This window comes from Sycon ciliatum, chromosome 5 (assembly GCF_964019385.1).
Source record: "Sycon ciliatum chromosome 5, ocSycCili1.1, whole genome shotgun sequence".
Lineage (NCBI taxonomy): Eukaryota > Metazoa > Porifera > Calcarea > Leucosolenida > Sycettidae > Sycon > Sycon ciliatum.
The window spans coordinates 22,993,847-23,017,817 of NC_088647.1; the positions used below are offsets into that span (position 1 = coordinate 22,993,847).

The 23,971-nt window shown below is 45.9% G+C and overlaps 2 protein-coding genes across 2 annotated transcripts in view; both read right to left on the reverse strand.

Annotated features, from left to right (window-relative positions):
- LOC135818073 (uncharacterized) overlaps positions 1-23,971 on the reverse strand; it is a 64,389-nt gene that overhangs the window by 36,225 nt on the left and 4,193 nt on the right. The gene's annotated exons all lie outside the window — the stretch shown is intronic.
- Positions 1,946-22,973, reverse strand: LOC135816482 (uncharacterized). Its single transcript, XM_065329680.1, has 9 exons — positions 22,928-22,973; positions 21,612-21,911; positions 15,154-15,228; positions 10,527-12,931; positions 9,283-9,361; positions 7,268-7,725; positions 6,180-6,338; positions 4,096-4,236; positions 1,946-2,545 (listed from the first exon to the last, which is right to left on the reverse strand). The coding sequence occupies exons 1-9, from the start codon at positions 22,971-22,973 to the stop codon at positions 2,537-2,539; spliced, it is 3,672 nt and encodes a 1,223-aa protein (XP_065185752.1). The 3' UTR covers positions 1,946-2,536.

Below are 23,971 nucleotides of genomic sequence, written 5' to 3' on the forward strand. Positions count from 1 at the left end.
GAGAGGATGGGTGACAAGATTACGGAGTCAGAAGTGGATATCGTCGACGATGCAGAGACGAAAATATAATGAAGATGGAAAAGAAAATATGTTCATCTCCAAGAAGGTACTGAGTACACCAAGCACCTTCGTGTGTATAGCTCTGTCTTTCTTGTGGAAGACTCCACAGAAAAACAATGTCCAGCTTGTTGAAACTGAAACTGCCTCTCAGTTGAAGTCGTTCAGGGAAGACATCATTGATCCATTCTCAAGAACCATCGTAAGAAATTAAATCAAGTCATGTTAGCGATAAGAATGGCGAACTAGACCAGAGAAGTGTGAGTGTCTTGTTTTGACTGCAGGAAACTGTATTTCAATATTGTGGCTCAACGTAGTGCTTACGCAGTTTACTGCTTCGAACACATCTTCATTCCTACTCCCAAAATAACTCTGTAAAATTTATTGATGTAACATTATGGTACATTGTCTTTCTCGTTGTGCTGCTATAACGTGTATTATAAGTACATGCATACGAGTACTGTGTACCGTTTACTGTCTCCTTGTCAGTGTTTTTGGGCGATCCTCCACACCTTCATTTGTCCATTACGTACCATTTTCCTTCTACTTATTAATTTTATAGAAATATTCACGCACTACAACTTCTTGTGATTGCTGGTGCGAATGTACCCTGCGATGCCTGCTTCTTAGTGAGAGTGCACCAGACATGTATCGATATGTATGTCTGACGAGATTTTCTTGAGCTGGCATATCAGTATCACCAAGAGTACGGTTCTTCCGTCTACGCATCTCTTCTTGGCTTGTGGATTGTTTGAAAAGAGATAAAATAATGATACAGAAATACTTGTGTCCAAGTGTCGTCATGAAAACAAGTTCTACCTCCGTAACTTTGTCCGCAAGGTCACGTGAATCTAGCTGGTAGTCCCGCTGCCAATTTGTGTGTGTGTATGTGTGAGTGTGTGTAATTTATGTGTGTGTGTGTGAGTAAGTGTGCGCGCGCGCATGTGTGAGTGTGTGTGTGTTTGTGTGCATGCGTGAGAAAGAGAGTGCGTGTGTGTGTGTGTGAGAGAGAGAGAATGTGTGTGTGTGTGTGTGCGTGTACGCGCGTGTGCGTGTATGTGAGAAAAGGGACAGAGTGTGTGTGTGTGTGTAATGGTGTGGGCATGTGTGGATTTGGCATTTCAGTCCCCAGCTCTATTCTATATCATTCACGCTGGAACTGCTGCTGCATAGCCCCAAGTCTGAAGACTTGGCAACTTCACGCCTGCACCTGACTCTTGCGCTATGATACACGTCGCCTATGATACCCCTCAGAATTTCCCACCTTACTCCCCCTTATGTTCAGGCTGCCTGTTTTGGAGCCATGAATTGCCTGACGATCGTAGTAATACGTGAAACTCAGAGCTGTGACAAAGCTTCCAATCTCTCTTGTAATACAGAAATACCTATATTCTGCCTGTGATTACTCACTGAGAAAGAGTGGTCGTAACTGTACATTCCGCATGTAACTGTTCCCTTGGAATTGTAGTGGTCACAACTGTATTCTGTGACCGCTCAAAGGGAATTATAGTTTCCACAACAAATCCTGCAGTACGAAGCACTCCGCGAGCAGTCACGAACTGTGTGCTTTACACATGTACATGTGTGGTGATTTGTGACTGGTCATGGGGCATTTGTGACGGGTCATGGGGCATTGTGACTGGTCATGGGGAGTTTGTGACTGTTTGACTGGTCACGGGGACCGTGATTGGTCATGGGGCCTTGACTGGTCACTGAGTCCTACACATATACGTCAGTACAACCTACTTCAAGTACTTGCAATCCAAGTACAATCACGGTAACTCTCCATAATCTCAGGCAATGCAACTCACAGACGTGAATGCGCCGCTGAGTACGTTTTTTTTTTCGGCTACTCAGACTACTAGCGCAGAAAGAACATAGGCTAATCTCAAGAGAGTAAAAACTATAAGCTCTGCTAAAAGGAAAGGTGAATCAAGGATATCCGATAGTATTGAAATCATGACACATACAGTACGCTTGCAAATTCGAACGATACGCAGAGAAATCGCACAAAGGTTGTAAAATCAATAAACTCGTAGAATTACAATATATTAAGCCACCAACAGTTAGGCTCTTCAGCGCAGCTGAGCAGCTCAAAACGTATACCAAAAGGGATCACGTTTCCGTGCAACAAAGCAAAGCATACACATTATAGATAGCAAATACAAACTAGCAGTGCAGTAGAGTGTGGATTTCATTACACTCTAACTTGCATTTTCAACCATTTCAGTGAGCAATTAATTCTAGCGATAATATAGCATGAAGGAAAGTGTAATTCAATCATGTCTACATCAGTTAGAATGCCAGGCAAATTCTCAAAATGCAGTAAAAAATCACAATTGGAATAGGTCTTGGAATACCAGAACAAACTTGATCAGAAACATTGCGAGCGTTCAGTAGCGTCTGCACACACCATTCACTGGTACAGCTCATTGTGGGTACATAGCAGCTCATGGCGGGTCCACCAGCAGAGTAACCTTCACAGACCCTACAGGGACAAAAGCACACACACAAAGAGACATTTGTCAATGCACTGAGTCCTGGAACAATACACGTACTAAGCCTCATGTTGACGGCTTCAAACAACATTGTATATCACGAACTTCGTTTTAACATTCTCTGAGACTATCCGTACATTTGCATACTGGTCTATCACATTGCCCAACCATGCTGCATCTCTGCCAAACTGGACAGAGAGCAGAGCATAGGATGTCTGTGTGGGGGGGGGGGGGCAGGGGTGTAGGAACCGGTCCGGCAGGTCCGAAGGCCGCCGGACAAATGTTTCGCCAAAAAAAAAAGAAAAAAGGCAGCAAGCTCGTTTTCAACCATGCGGAGGGTCAAGTCCTACTTACGCAATACAACCTGCCAGGAAAGGCTCAATCACCTGATGTTCCTGAATGTCCACAAGAAACTGCTGGACGGCTAATGCCTGAAGAGTTCCGCACGGGAATTTGTATGTGGAAGTGCGCATCAGCTCTCCCAATTCGGACAGTTTTAAGTGGAATTTTGTCAATTCAAATACACGTACTTGCTTCTGCATGCACTTCAGGAGTATACTACTGTAGTATAACCTCAAGTCTGCCATGATACCACAGTATTTGTTCATATCAATCCTTTTACAAGTAAACTCGCCCTCTTCATTCAGTAGAGACAGGGTCGAGCGAGCTGTATTCCCGGTGCCGGAAGGCGGGCTCACCACCCCTATATGGCAACTTCCCATGCCTAACCCTCAAGACAAAGTGAAAACAGTGCGTATCGGTTATAGCGTGGTCGTGTAAAAGAATATACTGCTTACAAGAATGAACTCTCATATTTTCATAATCATAACATGGGTTTCAAGTGAACATTTATTCTTATTTCGAAGTACAAGCAATTTTATCGCATAGCAGAATATATCGGTCCTAAGAATGGATTTTGTGCAGGATACGTGCCAGATTAGTACAAAGTGCATCGCCTGTAGTAATAACATCTGTCCCAAATGCAGTTCTGATCTGACTCGCGTTGTGTCGTAGTGCTGCAGGTTCAACTGTTGTGTTCATGGAACTCAGGTTGCATAGCCACATGGTAAGCAGTATGGGACTTTGACCAGCCGCATGCACAGTAGCACTACGTTGTATTTACGATGATCTTCCTGACCCTGCGCACATGCATATGATACATCACACTTGATTTATCGTGTATAAGAAATATCCGAAATAGGAATAGAAATCGTTTTTTCAAAACACGCACGCTACAACCAATACCTACTAGACTGTAGTAGTCATACTGGGCCGAGTTTAATATATATTTTTTAAATCGCGACCTGCACGAGCTAAAAAACCGCCGGACCATTGGAAATCTGCTTCCTACGCCCCTGGGGGAGAGAGAGACTATGAGAACATAATGGATGACAAAAGCCTGTTCAACATGTCCACAAATCACGCATGTACTTACCCACTTGCTCTGTATACCCCCCCCCCCCCACACACACACACACACATACCCACGAGTCTGGCCTCATCGGTGCACAAGTTTAACACTGAAGAACAGTATGCTTACAGAGGATATCTCCAGTAGCTTCAACTGGAGGAGATCAGCAAGCTCCTGGTGGGCCAGCTTCTCACTCTCTTTCAGAGCAGACACAAACTGACGGAACGCCTGCTTGCCACAGCCCGGCAGTGCTTCCAAGAAGACAGATGCCTGAGACACAACATTCCAATAAAAAGAGGTGCAGGGACAACATGTAATTCTATCCATCTGCATACAACCCATCACTTTCTCATTATGATAAGTTTGTAATCTCCTTGCCTAGTCTAGCTTTCACTCAGTAGCCGCCTGTCCAACTACATACTTGACCAGCTGTACACAACTTGGTGATGATAAGCAATTGTCACCAAAAACACATCTTCCGGGTTAAATGCTGTTCACTAGAAATTTCATTCTTTGTGTCGACGTACAGTCAACTTTGCGTATAACGATACTCGGCGGGGCATCAGAAAAGTGTCGTTATTCGCGAAGTGTCGTTATACCCGAAGTTTCATTATATGTATTCAGGTAGAATGGACTGTGTTCTGGGCATGGAAACTCTGTCGTTATTCGCGAATTGTCGTTATATCCGCAGTCGTTATTAGCGAAGTTGACTGTACTAATTTCACTGCTGAGCACAAGTGAGAGCAGTAACAAAATAGTTCATCAACACCAAAATTTCATATGGTTTCATTCTCCAGAACCTTATTTTGCCAGGAAGCCGTGATCCTGTTCACTGCAGCCTATTTATGCTTTCTGAAGAAAGATCAAGCACAAAACAAGTGCTCTACATTTTTATTTCTGTGCAAAATTGGACCTGGCCATTCGTATTCTCAAACTTTAAGTATCCTATTTGCCCTTCTCCAGATTGTTCCACAAACCTGACAGTCAAGAAGGGTAAGCAACAGCAGCACTCGCCCTTCTACAGATTATGCTGCTGATGGTGTGCTGTGGCAACGAGTCAAGGTGGGCCGAAAAGTGCACATGTGGTGAGGTGGTTGATGACAACAATAACCTGACTATCTCTGGGTCATCTGATTAACTCTATTGAACTACACTGCATGCAGCTTTGAAATTGGAGACTGTTGTAAACGGGTTGATAAACAGAACATGATTTGATTGATGCTCAGGATTATGTATCTAATATTGACTGAGTACGAGGTCAATATAGGAAATAAAAGCCGAGTAAAAGACCGAGGCGAAGGCGAGGTCTTTTACGAGGTTTTTATTTCCTATACTGACCAAGTACGAAGTCAATATTAGATTTATCACGACAAACAGTCCGTATTTCAAATTCCAGAACGATAACCTCATGAAACCCGGTTTTATGATTGCACAACCGTTGCACCACCACCTACTCATGCAGGGACAATGCTGCACTAGGCACCGTTCAACTACGCAACCCCTAAGCAGTCAAATAAAAGCAGTCAATATAGCCCTAAGGAGTGAAATATGCAGGAATATTTGACTGCTTAGGTATAGTGAAAATCAATGGGAGTCAATACTAAGAGAGTGATAATCTGTGATACTGTAAGTCTACAAATTTTCAGCCCATCGAAATTATGGCCTCCAAGGGCTAAACACACTTCGGCCGCATCAGATTTTCAGCCTGCATTGCTGCTGGCTGTATGCACTGTCACATTTAAACTTGCAACACAAAATTTCGGCTGCAACAATTTTTCGGCCAAATATGCCCAGGCCGAAAATAGCCGAAAATAAATATACGTGGAATATTGGTTGACTTACAGTAGCAGCAGTTGTCAGTTACGGGTGAGGTCACCCGCACAGGCCAGGCAAGGGACGTTTGAGTGTACATGCAAAATATCATGCTTGCGTTTAGTCTGCTGCAGTTGGTTACTTTTTGCACGAATTACCAAGTATGAAAGCTTGACATGCAAAAGAATTCTTACATTCCCCACTTCTGCAAGGATACAATCAATCGGTGCTCAATAAAAAGGTATCGACATTGAGACGGCAGTGCTGGTTCCGATTTCCAGTGTCCCTGCAAATGTTTCTTCTTTGTAAGAAAGAGAAATGCTGTGTGATACGTTGCAGTGGCTACTAGTAGTTAAATGAATACACCATAGGTAGTAATTACACATCAACACAAGCATTACCTGATCTTCACGATCATACATAGCACGGAGTTTCTTGCAGAAGCGCTTTGTGATGATGCTCTCTGCATAGAGACGGTCCAGAATGCCCTCTTCTACGTCCAAACTACACTTCAACTCCACATAGCTTGAACGCAGTACTTCCTGGTGAAGCTCAGACATCTAGTGCAGAAAATAGGCACACCAGTTGGATAATTTATTTAGCAGGGAATTCAGGCATTTTAACATCTACACCATGATAATGTGAAAATGTTCATGATGTATCTACCTTCCACATTCACTAATGCTCTCATGAGCTATGAAAAAGAAAGAATAGATGTGACTTTTCCCATCCAGCACAATACCTGGATATGTTTGCTTGCAGAGGCGTCGCACACGGTATGGTCAGTACGGTATTGACCGTACCACTATTTGCCGTAAGTACCCCGTGGATCAATAACATGCACTGATTTGGGCTCTAAATTTCCAAATATTTCGGCTCAGCCACCCCTCTCCCACAAGTACACTGTACTTCAGATGGCTGACCGTACCACACTAAATTACCTTCCGACATTGCCCCTGGCTTGGAAAACTAAAAACTAACAAAAGAGGAAAACATGCACCTGATCTCTACTGACATACAGGTGTTCACTCTTTCCCATGCAGTAGCCACAACATTGGAAATATTTAGACAACTGGCTCTCTACTAGTACTTAATACATTTTTTGAAGGACACAATAGCAAAAGTAGGGCTGCAACGGTTATGGCCTTGATCGGGTAACGAGTTCGGGCATTTCTATCTTGGTATTACGGGTACCCTATTGGGTATATTGTACATAGTACGAGTAACACGGCAATGCATGAGCGGGATCGCCACAATGCGTTCGTACAGTGAGTGTGCACTTCCGCTACATAGAGAAGTGTACAGTACGCAAGTAGCTGTACTTCTTACATGCACAGTTGTGCAAACACCGTACTCCAACTATCCAAAGGAGTTCTTAGGCGCAAACTGCTAATTGCTAATCGACAACCCGCTCAAATTACAGGTCTCGCGGGTACCATACTACCCGATGACACCTTCAAAACAAAATCAAAAATTGATCCATTCTTACCCCAGTTTGCACCTTGTCTTTCAGTGGAGAAGAAGTAGCACTTCCAGTGTCTACTTCATCCAACACTTTCCCATTGACATCAGCACTGGGAGCAGTGTGGAGATCATGGTGGTTCAGAGCACACTTTCCAGGACCGGGACAAGCCTGGAATGTTTCCACCAGCTGAGACAGACCTTGAAATGGTAGCACGCGCTCCACAAAGTAGCACATGCCTTCGTCCGACAGCTCCTCCAGCACACAGCACAGGTGATCCAAAGCCACAGTGTGTCCACTTGACTTCATCAGAGCTCTCGCTTCCTTCACACAATCATCACTGACATGACCTTCGGCTCGCAAACTCCCCATGCAGTCGACCACGTTAATGTCTTGGCAGCGCCTTACTCCCGTGTAGTGTTTGCGTAATGCTCTGTGATATGCCGTGGCCGTGGCCAGTGCCAAGTGCTCTCCTCTAGCCGATTCTACATAGAAAAAAATAAAGAAAACAACACAACGCCATAACGTTAGAAACAATCTTTGAAGTGGGGTACTACATGTACAACTGTAACAACACAAACATGAATGTTGTGGAACCCAAGCTGTGACCAACCCAATACTACATACACTCTGGTTTCAAGTACAGAGTACTAGTAACTTTGGACCTACTAGTTATGTGGATGAAATGAAGGGTGATGGAAAGAGCTAAGTTGAAAGGAGCAGAAGCAAAGAGCCAAGACGATATAGGAGACAGTATGTAATTCCTCCGTGTCATTAAAATTGTCGCTTCCCAGACCGATTTTTCGAACATATTTTGTCCACTCGAAGGGCAAAGAAATCGGCTAGAAATTGAGACAGGGCATTGTCGACGAACCAAGCTTTAGTTTGTGGCCTGCCGCTTCGCTGCACTTGCAGCTAAGGTAGACGTCTTCATCAGAGTTTGATGCAGACCCTTCAGCACTCAACAAGATGCTGAGCAAGACTTGCGTTGAAATTCAGGTCAAGAAACTTCGTTTTCAAGCTATCAATGCCTCCTGGTGGCAGGCGATGATGGCAAACTAGCATTTTTCGAGTACACTGTAATGACCTTCCAGCGGGATTCGGTAAGCAGTTCCGCAACTTCTTTCCTTGGCAAGTTTTTGAAAACATCTTGTTCATGCCATCGTCAACTTCAGCATATCGTATTCAGGAAAGATACCAGGATTCGTATAGGAGAGCTTGCAGTTTTGATAAATGCCCACGCGAACGATGTGGAACGGAATGAACTCCAGAAAAACGATTCGTGCTCTGGGGCGGAATAGTGCGGAGCATGATGAATTTGTTTGGTGCGGAAGGGAGCTCCGCCAAAGTCCGAGACCACCACTGCTTCAGTAACAAGTAGACATTGCGCAGGTTGAGTCGCACCAATGTTCGAACACAGAAAACAGCGATTCCGACACTCTGACTAAGAAGAGCAAGTCACAAACATTGCGATGTACGAAGCGACAATTTTAAGGACTCGGAGGAAGTACATTGCTTGAGTGAACCAAAGACCACAGTGCGTATGAGTGCACGAGGTGGTGAACCGGACATGTGAAAGCGATCAGATGCAACATTAGAGGAATGTGAGGTCCCAAAATAGTCAAAGGAGAGCGTTATGAAACAGGATCAGAATGCGATAGTCCTGAAGGGCAAACAGGAAATGCAAGGAGGTAGAAAGAATTCGATGGTTACTCTACATAAGTACATCGGTGGAATGTGAGATGTGAAAAGGGCTTCCAACTGGGAAGTCTGGGTAGCACCAAGATCCTAAGGCACCTCCAGGAGCAGTTCATCACATGCATAATTCTTTTGGCGTATTCCACAGTGCGTGCTCGATGAAATTCTATCGAGTTACGCAAGCAGTCATTGCACTGCACCAGGTCACAAACCAGTCACGGTTTGTAAGTCTAGGGTTGCACAACTCCCAGCACATACTTGATTCACATGATTAGATTTCATTGAGCAGCACTGTACTTTCCAGGGTATATTTTAAACTGAACACTTTACTGAAATCATCTCACCACTGTCCTTGACTGCGGGCTCCACAACTGTCATTGGCATTGCCGGCATTGGCTTCTCGGTATCAGAAAGCTCTGCGGTCTGGAGAAAATCAACGAAACACAGCAATGTGGTATGCAGACAAAGAAAATTATTTACACCAGCCAACCCCCATCCCTTTACTATAGACTTGTACAGGACTGAAAATGATGAAGTCAGAACTCAACAGATAAGCAGATAACGACTTCATGGGGATCCACTCCGGCCATAGCAAAATACATATCTGACAGGTAGGCCCTCATTGTGTCAAGTGCAGGTGTACTGAATTGGATTCAGTGCCAGAAGTTGGTCCCCACTACTGGGGGGTTGGGAGCAGTCCAGTCAGTATGGGTAGATTTGTCACCCTACGGAGAAGGAAACAACTCAAATGTGCATGGATCCATACAAAACTAGACTGCAATTGGATCGTAAATTCAGCGCTGTCATGACCCTGGCCTGGTTGTGGTATAGCATTTGCAAGCCCTATTGCATTTGTCCACATCAACTCCTTATGTTTCTATTGCTATTGTCTTGCAAGTGCAGCAAAATATACTTGTACTCATTCCGGGTATCAAGCACTACTGTGAAAAGTGAAAATTTAGGAGCAGATTTATTTTCAGTAACTTCAGTACGGGCAATTGTTACCTAAAATAAACTGAGAACTAAAATTCAACAATCCCATGCCACACAGTGTGCAAAATGCATTTCGGATGTGGAAAACTGCTTTACCGAAATTATTCGCTCTACCGAACCATTGATTTCGGGAAATACCAAAAATATTACACCACCGAAAATTCCCGGCTTCACATTATGGAGAAATGCAATCACGGGAAATCCTTTCTCAAAGATTTGGGTTTGATGGACTTTGTCATGACGGTTCAACAAAAATCATAACATAACAATAATGTGTACGTGCATGCCGGTGTCTCTCGTCACAAGGTGGTTGTCATGGAAACATCAAACCCTGAGCCAGCGAGTGCATGCTGTACTGTACAATATTGCCTACACTGGTTCGGGTTAGAGTTCAGAGTGCTTGGTGCTCGAGTTGGTAGATTCAGAAACATTTCCAGCCCAGGGAAACTGAAAATCAGAACTTGCCCTCACAGTCCTAACAGTTGCACCATTCTAACATGGCCTGGCCTTGTACATACTCTCGAGTGGGCCAGACCATACACCCAAAGCACGGGGAAAATATATTTCGAAAAACTGAATATGACCTATATTTTACCTGTGTGTCTTCGGCAAAGCATGGCCAGTATTGCCGTACATCACTGATATCCACTTCTGGACGTGCTCCACTAGGACAACGGGGACGCGATCCCTCCACCAATGGAGCAAAGTGTTGACAGCCAATCTCTACACAAGACTTCTGCTTGTGTTTGCGACACGCATCTCGGCTGAACGAGCATGGACAGCGAACAGCCCTGCCAAACTTCACGTGAGTCAGGGAGAATGCCTTCAGCTTGTCAAGCTCCGACTCCAGGTACGGTAGAAGCTCGTGACAAATCTTGACTGCAGCCGACTCATCCTTGCTTGCTGCAGTACCAACGCCAAGAGAGCCAACTGACTCATCCGTGCGAGTACCAGCATTGCTAGTAGAAGACTTAGCTGTGCCAGCTGCGACAGGAATCTCAAGTGACAGGCGAATGCCATGCTGGAAATACTGCATGACAAGCCAGAAGCGATCCTTCACCAGAATACGTGCTGACGTGTGATAGAGGATTGGATCCACCTTTGGACTGTAGCGTTGCATACACCTCACAACACCACACCAGAACAGGGTTTGTGGAAAGTAACGATCTGCACCACTGTACAAGTACATTGCTGGGCATGGCTTGCCTTTGCTCGCTTCATCTTGAAGACGTGCAACTCGTTCCACCAGAGCTGGTACAAAGAACTTGCGAGTCGTCACCTCCTTCCTCTGACCAGGTACATTCACAGTTGTCTTGGTGTTGTAGAACAGGGCAAAGTGCTCACCCATCTCGAACAGGAAATCACGCTGTTCTTCCGTGGCCGTGTAGCGCGATGTCATACGATTGTGCTGCGACCAGCGGTGGATGGCAAGACTTTCCAGGAGGATGCCATTCTGTGTCAGCAAGTCGTACTGTGGACGAAGACGCTTGCTCTGCTTACTCTTCGGTTCAGGACAAAAGAGAAGTGACATGGTTTTCAGAATCCAGTGGATGTCGATGATGACACGATCACGAAGACGGGCATTGTGAATAAAGTGAAGCAAATGACCAAGATCATGGTGGAACTTCACCATCTTCTGGAAATCTGACTCAGGATCATCACTGGAGATGCTACCAACAGCAATAGCCAAGCGACGTAGCTCGTCAACCGATACCCATGGTCGTTCGAATGATTTTGCAATGTGCCCTATGGAGATGGTTACAGGAAGCCAACGAAGTGGAATAGGAACGCTGAACTGATGCTGCAGCTGCTGGATGATGTCTTGCCGTAGTTGAACAACTGCTGGGTCTTCCGGATCCTTGCCAGCTCGTGTGTTGTCCACAAATACCACCTTGTCGATGTTGTTAGCATAAGCTTTACCCTCCGCATTGGCCCAGATATACTGCTCAGTCTCTTCAATTGCCTTCTTCCTTGCTTCTGGCTTCTTTGGTAACTTGTCCACATGTGTGCCAATGGCAAACACGGGTACGTTGTCGCTGTCTCCAATGACCTCGTGGATAGCGTTGAACCATGTCTCCATGACGTCGAAGTTGGTCTGCTCCAGGCTGTTGGAAAGCGGCAGTTCCTCACCGTCTACACCAAACGTCGGCTTCGCTCTGTCCTGGAGCTTCTTTGAGGAATCAAATACAACAGCATATGCACATCGATCACAGGCCAGGACCATGTGTTGGATCGCAGCAAACAGCTTCTGACCAGCAAAGTCCCAGACATCTATGAATGTCAGGTTCTTCAGATGCTCTGCAGTGAAAACTTCACTTTTGCCCTTCTTCAGATCTTCAATGAAGCCTTCAAACTTCTGCGTTGCTGAGTTGATTTCCGTCTGTAGCTGCTGCACATCTTGCTCTGCTGTTGCTACCTGTTGTACACTCATGGTTGAGACCTCCTCCGGCTCGGATGCAGTGGAAACATTCTGAGAGTCCATGGTGTCAGATGAACTGGTAGCTGATTGACCAGAGTACCCGGTGTGGGTGGCTTCATCCTGTTGGCTGACAGCAGATTCACACACACTGGCTGCATCTGCTTGCTCAGTCTCAATCACAGCGGATGGTGATGTCACGGGTGTTGATGGCATGGAGGATGTGGACCTGGTGTTCTTTGGGATCTCCACACCTTGTTGTCTCAGTGCTGCTACTATCTCTTTCTTCCTTTGTTCTTGTCCAACAGCTCTGTGCGTCAGGGCCAACTGCTGCTGGTAAGAATCTTCAGCTTGCTTCCAGACATACTTTAACCCTTGCTTCTCGATCGTGCATATCACCTTCTCCAGCTCCACACCGATGGTACTATCGACCTTTGACATGAATGCTTGACGCAGGAGGGATCGCAGGAAGCTGCTCTTGCCTGTGCGGCCCGGCCCGCACATTATCAGGCGCCCGTACGGTATCAGCTGGACACCTTCCTTGATCAGCTCACTTAGTGCTGCTGCGTACTGGCCATTATCAGCTGCACAATACACATACACCAGAACAAAGCACGATACACGTGATGTAGATATGAGGAAGAATATATTGAAGAAAATGGGAAGGATGTTCAAGATGTATTGGGTTTAGCTAGTCTAAAACATCCAGAATAATCCTATTTCAGCCCCAGAATTCCAACATGAACAGATTAGCAGGACCATTTGAGCACAAGACTTTCTTTGGAATGTAACTGACTGCTGTGAATTTGAGCAAATGAAACCTTAGAAGAGGATGGTATGAGCCTTATGCACATTGTACAGATGCACGAAATCCCGTAGGATCTCGTAGAATCCTGTAGACCCGGTTGGGTGTTGAATGTGCAGGACCCTGTTGTGTTTACTGCTATTTCCACTAAGAAATGGGCCCTGAAGGCATTTCTTACGAACCCCTTTTTCTGACAAAGATCTAGCTAGTAATTAGTTCTAACCAAAGTGAAGAAACTGTAAAAGCGATTGTTTGCCATAAAAAAATGAGGCTAACATTGGTCAAATGCGTATGTATAGCACACAATGAACACCCGAACGGGTCTGTACACACCTACGACCTTAGTACAGAACTTCATACATCTGCACAACGTGCATATCGTCTCAGTACTGAACCTCTTGAAGTTGGACCACTTTCTCTGCACGCTACGTATCCGGGTCATGCACTGAGTGCCAGTGCAAAACATTTCCATAGCAATTCTTATCCTAGCACTGTTCAAACCAGTGTCTGCCAATCATGTGACACGTCTGCTGAAATCACACGCTCTGCGACATTTCTCAGGTCTATAATTTGATTATGTGAAGCATTCCTCCCTTTCATACCGACATTGTCTCACCACAGCAGAAAAGTAAGCAAGTCAAATCAAAACTGAGTTCTTTCACAGCTCCAGTTACCATGGAAAGGTCGTCTCCATGCCGACATGACATGTCAACACCTCATACATCTACCATAGCTGATCAACTGGTATCCTGTAGGCTAGGTGTTCGTTGCATAGCATACTGTCTTTGTGACTCTGTGAGTGTGTGCGTGACCACATACACCCCAGTACATCTCGACTACCACGTGTACATGCACACTGCAGCTATAGTCAGTATAACTACAGTGACACCTGTCTAAGGCGACCCCTCAAGGGACGAGAGAAAATGGTCGCCTTAGACAGGTGGTCTTCTTCTCCAAGTTCAGTGGGTCACGTGACATCCACGTCATAATACATGTGATATATCATTTTGATCAGTGTATCACACTGCACACACCTATGCTACTCTCGCACGACTCATGTGCCTGGAGTCCTCAGACCTGTCAACTGTCGTGCATGCACCATGCACATCTACACTTCCTGCACTGATGTGTAGATCTACCATGCATGGTACACCATGCAATGCATACATTTACATGTACTAGCAATGTGCAACGCGGTCGCGGGTGGATGGTCGTCGGTCGCGTTGAGCGAGTGGTCGCCTTATCTGGGCTGTTTTGAATGTGAATGCGTCCGTGACAAGGAAAGGTGGTCGCCATGGTCGAGTGGTCGCCATATCCGAGTGGTCGCCATTACAGGTTTGATTGTACATAGCACATACTGTGCAGCACTAAATACAACTGACTACATGTAGTACTCGGTATACTAGTCTACTGGCAACAACCGTGGGTCCAGACAGAACAGTACCAATAAAGGGCACATATGCATACCCTGGTCTACTCCAAGTCAACTCCGTGAGTTATGTGCACAGTGAATGTACAAGTGCATGTAAAATTGCATGATCCTTTGAGATTTTCACTGCTTTTTGGATGAATTGGGCAGACTACATCGGACGAAAAGTAGTACGACCATGGTCTCACCGGTCCGTCGGGTATGATGAAGTGTGGGATGCCCCTGAGTGTAACACATAAATTACACTGATCACTGCCGAATCAGGTTTTGCTAACTTAACCACACGCTTTTATGTCTCGCTGGGGTATATTGTGCTGACTGTGTGGACACTGATTTCCACCGCGCTCTAATTCTCAGTGGGATTTACTGTCAGGCTGAGATTTTCCTCAACTCCGTGGACGCTAAAATTTCGCCGGGCTGAGAAAGGTAGTACAAATGTACAGGTCTCTGTGAAGCTTGCGCTGGAATACTAACGCTGAAAGGCTCGTACTGACAAACTTTGAGCATTGTACATTTATTTCCCTAAATAGGTTCTTGAATTAATGGATGACCACTACATGTACAATACTAACCTTCAGCTGTATTGCCCGGTCCTTCTCTCACTGCAGTCACACCTTCATCGCTCACCATTGATATTGAGGTACCTCCTGCATATGAAAATGAGATCACAAGAATCACAAAAGAATTCTCTACGAGTATTGCTTGGATTGTTGGTACATAAAGTTTAGGAAATTGACATTTTGACATTACTTAACAATATGCTGGTGATTTCCACAAACATGACAGGCAGGTTTTAGCCTACTTTACAATGCTATGAAATAGAGTTTGCGAAATGGGCGATAATTTCATCAGCACGTGGGTTGCTCCCAACACTGAAGCTCACGTTTTTCCCGCCGACTTCGAAGGTTCGATGGACTTTTCTGTGCTCTAGATGGAGGTCGTGAGTCAGTCAAGTGTCAAGTTAAGTCACCGGGGAAAGGGCAATCAAGTATGGATGATTTCAACACTTTTCCCGTTTGCATCTTTCCCTCAAACCAATAAAGAATGGTGGGTACGGACGATTTGCACAGAATTCCTCATTTTCATTATAATGGAAACCAAGGCTAAAAAATAACTTTTATAAACTAGACAAATTGGAACTCCATGTGCGACAGTGAATCGCGCTGCTGCCTGGTGATCGCGAGGTGTTTGTTGCGCTGGAAGCGAAGCGTCACTGTAAGTTGATATCCCTAGTAATGTTTTGCCTCGGAGAGTACTACCGTATAATGCAGTGAGTGCTCTCGGAGAGTACTACCGTATAATGCAGTGAGTGCTCTCGGAGAGTACTACCGTATAATGCAGTGAGTGCTCTCGGAGAGTACTACCGTATAATGCAGTGAGTGCTCTCGGAGAGTACTACCGTATAATGCAGTGAGTGCTCTCGGAGAGTACTACCGTATAATGCAGTGAGTGCTCTCGGAGAGTACTACCGTATAATGCAGTGAGTGCTCTCGGAGAGTACTACCGTATAATGCAGTGAGTGCTCTCGGAGAGTACTACCGTATAATGCAGTGAGTGCTCTCGGAGAGTACTACCGTATAATGCAGTGAGTGCTCTCGGAGAGTACTACCGTATAATGCAGTGAGTGCTCTCGGAGAGTACTACCGTATAATGCAGTGAGTGCTCTCGGAGAGTACTACCGTATAATGCAGTGAGTGCTCTCGGAGAGTACTACCGTATAATGCAGTGAGTGCTCTCGGAGAGTACTACCGTATAATGCAGTGAGTGCTCTCGGAGAGTACTACCGTATAATGCAGTGAGTGCTCTCGGAGAGTACTACCGTATAATGCAGTGAGTGCTCTCGGAGAGTACTACCGTATAATGCAGTGAGTGCTCTCGGAGAGTACTACCGTATAATGCAGTGAGTGCTCTCGGAGAGTACTACCGTATAATGCAGTGAGTGCTCTCGGAGAGTACTACCGTATAATGCAGTGAGTGCTCTCGGAGAGTACTACCGTATAATGCAGTGAGTGCTCTCGGAGAGTACTACCGTATAATGCAGTGAGTGCTCTCGGAGAGTACTACCGTATAATGCAGTGAGTGCTCTCGGAGAGTACTACCGTATAATGCAGTGAGTGCTCTCGGAGAGTACTACCGTATAATGCAGTGAGTGCTCTCGGAGAGTACTACCGTATAATGCAGTGAGTGCTCTCGGAGAGTACTACCGTATAATGCAGTGAGTGCTCTCGGAGAGTACTACCGTATAATGCAGTGAGTGCTCTCGGAGAGTACTACCGTATAATGCAGTGAGTGCTCTCGGAGAGTACTACCGTATAATGCAGTGAGTGCTCTCGGAGAGTACTACCGTATAATGCAGTGAGTGCTCTCGGAGAGTACTACCGTATAATGCAGTGAGTGCTCTCGGAGAGTACTACCGTATAATGCAGTGAGTGCTCTCGGAGAGTACTACCGTATAATGCAGTGAGTGCTCTCGGAGAGTACTACCGTATAATGCAGTGAGTGCTCTCGGAGAGTACTACCGTATAATGCAGTGAGTGCTCTCGGAGAGTACTACCGTATAATGCAGTGAGTGCTCTCGGAGAGTACTACCGTATAATGCAGTGAGTGCTCTCGGAGAGTACTACCGTATAATGCAGTGAGTGCTCTCGGAGAGTACTACCGTATAATGCAGTGAGTGCTCTCGGAGAGTACTACCGTATAATGCAGTGAGTGCTCTCGGAGAGTACTACCGTATAATGCAGTGAGTGCTCTCGGAGAGTACTACCGTATAATGCAGTGAGTGCTCTCGGAGAGTACTACCGTATAATGCAGTGAGTGCTCTCGGAGAGTACTACCGTATAATGCAGTGAGTGCTCTCGGAGAGTACTACCGTATAATGCAGTGAGTGCTCTCGGAGAGTACTACCGTATAATGCAGTGAGTGCTCTCGGAGAGTACTACCGTATAATGCAGTGAGTGCTCTCGGAGAGTACTACCGTATAATGCAGTGAGTGCTCTCGGAGAGTACTACCGTATAATGCAGTGAGTGCTCTCGGAGAGTACTACCGTATAATGCAGTGAGTGCTCTCGGAGAGTACTACCGTATAATGCAGTGAGTGCTCTCGGAGAGTACTACCGTATAATGCAGTGAGTGCTCTCGGAGAGTACTACCGTATAATGCAGTGAGTGCTCTCGGAGAGTACTACCGTATAATGCAGTGAGTGCTCTCGGAGAGTACTACCGTATAATGCAGTGAGTGCTCTCGGAGAGTACTACCGTATAATGCAGTGAGTGCTCTCGGAGAGTACTACCGTATAATGCAGTGAGTGCTCTCGGAGAGTACTACCGTATAATGCAGTGAGTGCTCTCGGAGAGTACTACCGTATAATGCAGTGAGTGCTCTCGGAGAGTACTACCGTATAATGCAGTGAGTGCTCTCGGAGAGTACTACCGTATAATGCAGTGAGTGCTCTCGGAGAGTACTACCGTATAATGCAGTGAGTGCTCTCGGAGAGTACTACCGTATAATGCAGTGAGTGCTCTCGGAGAGTACTACCGTATAATGCAGTGAGTGCTCTCGGAGAGTACTACCGTATAATGCAGTGAGTGCTCTCGGAGAGTACTACCGTATAATGCAGTGAGTGCTCTCGGAGAGTACTACCGTATAATGCAGTGAGTGCTCTCGGAGAGTACTACCGTATAATGCAGTGAGTGCTCTCGGAGAGTACTACCGTATAATGCAGTGAGTGCTCTCGGAGAGTACTACCGTATAATGCAGTGAGTGCTCTCGGAGAGTACTACCGTATAATGCAGTGAGTGCTCTCGGAGAGTACTACCGTATAATGCAGTGAGTGCTCTCGGAGAGTACTACCGTATAATGCAGTGAGTGCTCTCGGAGAGTACTACCGTATAATGCAGTGAGTGCTCTCGGAGAGTACTACCGTATAATGCAGTGAGTGCTCTCGGAGAGTACTACCGTATAATGCAGTGAGTGCTCTCGGAGAGTACTACCGTATAATGCAGTGAGTGCTCTCGGAGAGTACTACCGTATAATGCAGTGAGTGCTCTCGGAGAGTACTACCGTATAATGCAGTGAGTGCTCTCGGAGAGTACTACCGTATAATGCAGTGAGTGCTCTCGGAGAGTACTACCGTATAATGCAGTGAGTGCTCTCGGAGAGTACTACCGTATAATGCAGTGAGTGCTCTCGGAGAGTACTACCGTATAATGCAGTGAGTGCTCTCGGAGAGTACTACCGTATAATGCAGTGAGTGCTCTCGGAGAGTACTACCGTATAATGCAGTGAGTGCTCTCGGAGAGTACTACCGTATAATGCAGTGAGTGCTCTCGGAGAGTACTACCGTATAATGCAGTGAGTGCTCTCGGAGAGTACTACCGTATAATGCAGTGAGTGCTCTCGGAGAGTACTACCGTATAATGCAGTGAGTGCTCTCGGAGAGTACTACCGTATAATGCAGTGAGTGCTCTCGGAGAGTACTACCGTATAATGCAGTGAGTGCTCTCGGAGAGTACTACCGTATAATGCAGTGAGTGCTCTCGGAGAGTACTACCGTATAATGCAGTGAGTGCTCTCGGAGAGTACTACCGTATAATGCAGTGAGTGCTCTCGGAGAGTACTACCGTATAATGCAGTGAGTGCTCTCGGAGAGTACTACCGTATAATGCAGTGAGTGCTCTCGGAGAGTACTACCGTATAATGCAGTGAGTGCTCTCGGAGAGTACTACCGTATAATGCAGTGAGTGCTCTCGGAGAGTACTACCGTATAATGCAGTGAGTGCTCTCGGAGAGTACTACCGTATAATGCAGTGAGTGCTCTCGGAGAGTACTACCGTATAATGCAGTGAGTGCTCTCGGAGAGTACTACCGTATAATGCAGTGAGTGCTCTCGGAGAGTACTACCGTATAATGCAGTGAGTGCTCTCGGAGAGTACTACCGTATAATGCAGTGAGTGCTCTCGGAGAGTACTACCGTATAATGCAGTGAGTGCTCTCGGAGAGTACTACCGTATAATGCAGTGAGTGCTCTCGGAGAGTACTACCGTATAATGCAGTGAGTGCTCTCGGAGAGTACTACCGTATAATGCAGTGAGTGCTCTCGGAGAGTACTACCGTATAATGCAGTGAGTGCTCTCGGAGAGTACTACCGTATAATGCAGTGAGTGCTCTCGGAGAGTACTACCGTATAATGCAGTGAGTGCTCTCGGAGAGTACTACCGTATAATGCAGTGAGTGCTCTCGGAGAGTACTACCGTATAATGCAGTGAGTGCTCTCGGAGAGTACTACCGTATAATGCAGTGAGTGCTCTCGGAGAGTACTACCGTATAATGCAGTGAGTGCTCTCGGAGAGTACTACCGTATAATGCAGTGAGTGCTCTCGGAGAGTACTACCGTATAATGCAGTGAGTGCTCTCGGAGAGTACTACCGTATAATGCAGTGAGTGCTCTCGGAGAGTACTACCGTATAATGCAGTGAGTGCTCTCGGAGAGTACTACCGTATAATGCAGTGAGTGCTCTCGGAGAGTACTACCGTATAATGCAGTGAGTGCTCTCGGAGAGTACTACCGTATAATGCAGTGAGTGCTCTCGGAGAGTACTACCGTATAATGCAGTGAGTGCTCTCGGAGAGTACTACCGTATAATGCAGTGAGTGCTCTCGGAGAGTACTACCGTATAATGCAGTGAGTGCTCTCGGAGAGTACTACCGTATAATGCAGTGAGTGCTCTCGGAGAGTACTACCGTATAATGCAGTGAGTGCTCTCGGAGAGTACTACCGTATAATGCAGTGAGTGCTCTCGGAGAGTACTACCGTATAATGCAGTGAGTGCTCTCGGAGAGTACTACCGTATAATGCAGTGAGTGCTCTCGGAGAGTACTACCGTATAATGCAGTGAGTGCTCTCGGAGAGTACTACCGTATAATGCAGTGAGTGCTCTCGGAGAGTACTACCGTATAATGCAGTGAGTGCTCTCGGAGAGTACTACCGTATAATGCAGTGAGTGCTCTCGGAGAGTACTACCGTATAATGCAGTGAGTGCTCTCGGAGAGTACTACCGTATAATGCAGTGAGTGCTCTCGGAGAGTACTACCGTATAATGCAGTGAGTGCTCTCGGAGAGTACTACCGTATAATGCAGTGAGTGCTCTCGGAGAGTACTACCGTATAATGCAGTGAGTGCTCTCGGAGAGTACTACCGTATAATGCAGTGAGTGCTCTCGGAGAGTACTACCGTATAATGCAGTGAGTGCTCTCGGAGAGTACTACCGTATAATGCAGTGAGTGCTCTCGGACCGTATAATGCAGTGAGTGCTCTCGGAGAGTACTACCGTATAATGCAGTGAGTGCTCTCGGAGAGTACTACCGTATAATGCAGTGAGTGCTCTCGGAGAGTACTACCGTATAATGCAGTGAGTGCTCTCGGAGAGTACTACCGTATAATGCAGTGAGTGCTCTCGGAGAGTACTACCGTATAATGCAGTGAGTGCTCTCGGAGAGTACTACCGTATAATGCAGTGCTCTCGGAGCAGAAATTTCATTATTAGCCTACTCAAGCTCAACTGATGAGGGGTGAATTCCCCGAAACACTATGTATTGAGCAGGGAGTGGTGCTGTCTTGCAGGTTTGCCGAGTGGAAGGTTCGAAAGGCTTTTCGTGTGCTCCAGAAGCAGTCGTGAGTCAGTCAAGTGTCAAGTCAGTCTGCAGGGAGCCGCGTGAGCTCCGACGTTCGGAGCAGACACTTTCTTCACTAATCATCGCCGATGTTGCAACATCTTTCGTACAAATTGGAACACAGCAAATATTATTTAAAACATTTCTGCTGGTATAAGACAACTGTATTTTCATATAAACTTCAGCTGGTATGCACACTAAGACAAAGACCAGCATCATCCATTGACTAAGAATCATTATCATGGCCATTCTTCAACTTGCATCGCAGTCTTCAAAATTAATTATCACTTACTATCGCTCTGTAAATCAATAGCCAAATTCAACAGTTGGACAAGACTACTCCCATCACATCCTGCCTCACGGTCGATCTTGATCAGGAAATCTTTATCCAGTCGTTGAGTGAGATCAGGACGGTGCAAGTGATAAAAGAGAAACAGAAAGCTGTCTGCTGGGTACAGTAAAGACGCCCCAATTGCTGCTTGACAGCAAAGTGGAAGATCACGCACATGACCGGCCACCTCACATGCCGTTCGATAAGTGCTGATACACTCTTCATCCAGGGTGACTGTTCTAAATACTTCAGTGAGCACTATATCTGGTACGGTCGCTAGTTTGGCGATGATCTGTGGTAAGTTGCTCTTGAGAACCGTTGTGAAGAAATCTACAGACAGCGAATAATACACAAGAAAAACAGGACACATTGTTGTAACCACTATGTCTGGTCCAATAGTGTGTGTGTTTTTCGTGTGTGTGTGTGTGTGTGTGTGTGTGTGTTTGTGTACCGTAACGTCCGCTGCAAATGCCAACCGCATTGTGCAAGATCTGCTGGCCTGTACGCACTGTTCCCGTCCACACACCACGTCATTTACTCTTCTCTGCGTGCTTGTGCGCTTATGAACTCTTTGTGTTCCCTCTGTTGACGCTTCAAAATCGCTCTATTGACACTGCAAAATCGCTCTGTTGACGCTACAAAATTGCTCTGCGTGCTTGTGCGCTTATGAACTCTTTGTGTTCCCTCTGTTGACGCTTCAAAATCGCTCTATTGACACTGCAAAATCGCTCTGTTGACGCTACAAAATTGCTTATCATCTCCCTCCCTCCCTCCCTCCCCCCCCCCCTCTCTCTCTCTCTCTCTCTCTCTCTCTCTCTCTCTCTCCCCGTCGCTCTCTCCCTTTTGAAATTCGCTTCCATAGAATTGGGCACCATTGCCCGTTTGGCCTTGCGAAGCAAAATAAAAATCAACAACAAACAAAAACTGACCCCATGCACTGTCACTCCCACTGTACAAAAGTGCATCTGACACCGTGGCGCGAAGAGCGCTTTACTACGGTTAACAATGTCCACTTTCCTGGTTTCAAAAGCTCTTTGGGCACTACCTACGAGCTAGCTCGTAGTGATTTTAATTTTATGATGTTGTTTGTTGTGTTTCGCAAATCCAAATGGGTTTTTCTTCCGAATAACAAGGTAGCAAAAAGCAGAGTATTGCAGGAACCAAATATACTTCTGATGGTGTTTCAAGCCATCATTTCCAAATCACGCAACACGCAAAGGCAAGGGTTTTTCTCGAGCACTTCAGAGTTTTCAACAAGTTGGTAGCGACTTTGTAGGTGTAGCTTTTGTGGCATCTCCCCTGTTCGACTTGCAACTGGAATACTGCGACCGGTCAAGTCGTCGAACGACGCTTCATCAGGACAATCACCGTTCCGTTCTGAAAGCGCAACATCGTCACATTCATGGCACTGCAGAAATTTCATGATTTGAAAACCGAAATAATGGAGAACGAACTTTTAGGAAACTTCACTTCTCAACTCCAAACTCCAAAAACGGTCTCTTCACTGCAATTCAAATTCAAATTTACATTTACATTACTGTACACCAAATTTCCGGGCCTGGCTCACCCTCAGGAGAACGAACTACAATAACAAAGACGACTCATTTATCGAATGCATAGGAAATCCCGACCGAAGTTTTTCTTTGCAGCAAGATAATGACAATCGCTTTTGCACAGGATCCTGGTAAGACATAGACAGTGTGTTGGCATTACAGTCGTTCTTGTACACATTCGACCTTCATGCCAGTTTTCTACAACTACATTGACCTGAAAAAGACGAAAATGGGATGGACCCGCTGGGGTGAGCGTTTGCTGCGAAGTGGGCGCTTGCAGCGGACTTTACGTATACACGTATGTGTGTGCGTGAGTTTTTGTGTGCGTGTGTGTGTATGTTACTTCAGAACTCACACCGACACAAATAAAATACTTAGTACTTCATCCACGGAGTGACTTTGCGTTTCGCTTCGTGTTTCTCTTAAAAATCTAGCAAAATTGAGTCGTTCGCATGAAAACGCCTGGTTACGTCAGCGAAACCTGCTGATTTCCCCCATTTTCAAGCGCTCAACGGCGCAAAAACTGTGAAATCACGTCAAAGAAATAGTGTTCGACGAGCGAACAAACCTCCTCGCACCGGCGTTGGTGCACAGCTTCGGGGCAGCCAAGTTCTCAAATCATCTTCTAGAGACCCTTACCTACATCTGTTTGAAGTTTCAAGTCCTCCCTCTGAAGTGGCATACCCCGAAAATAAAAATCATCTTACAGATTTCGGCTCCCCGACTATAAGGGCCAAACGCTGCATCACAGCCTTTTCGGACCAAAACCAGTTGACTCAGCGTCCAAACGACTACAACATATGGGCCAATCGCGGTCATCTGTGCTTTTATAAGAAC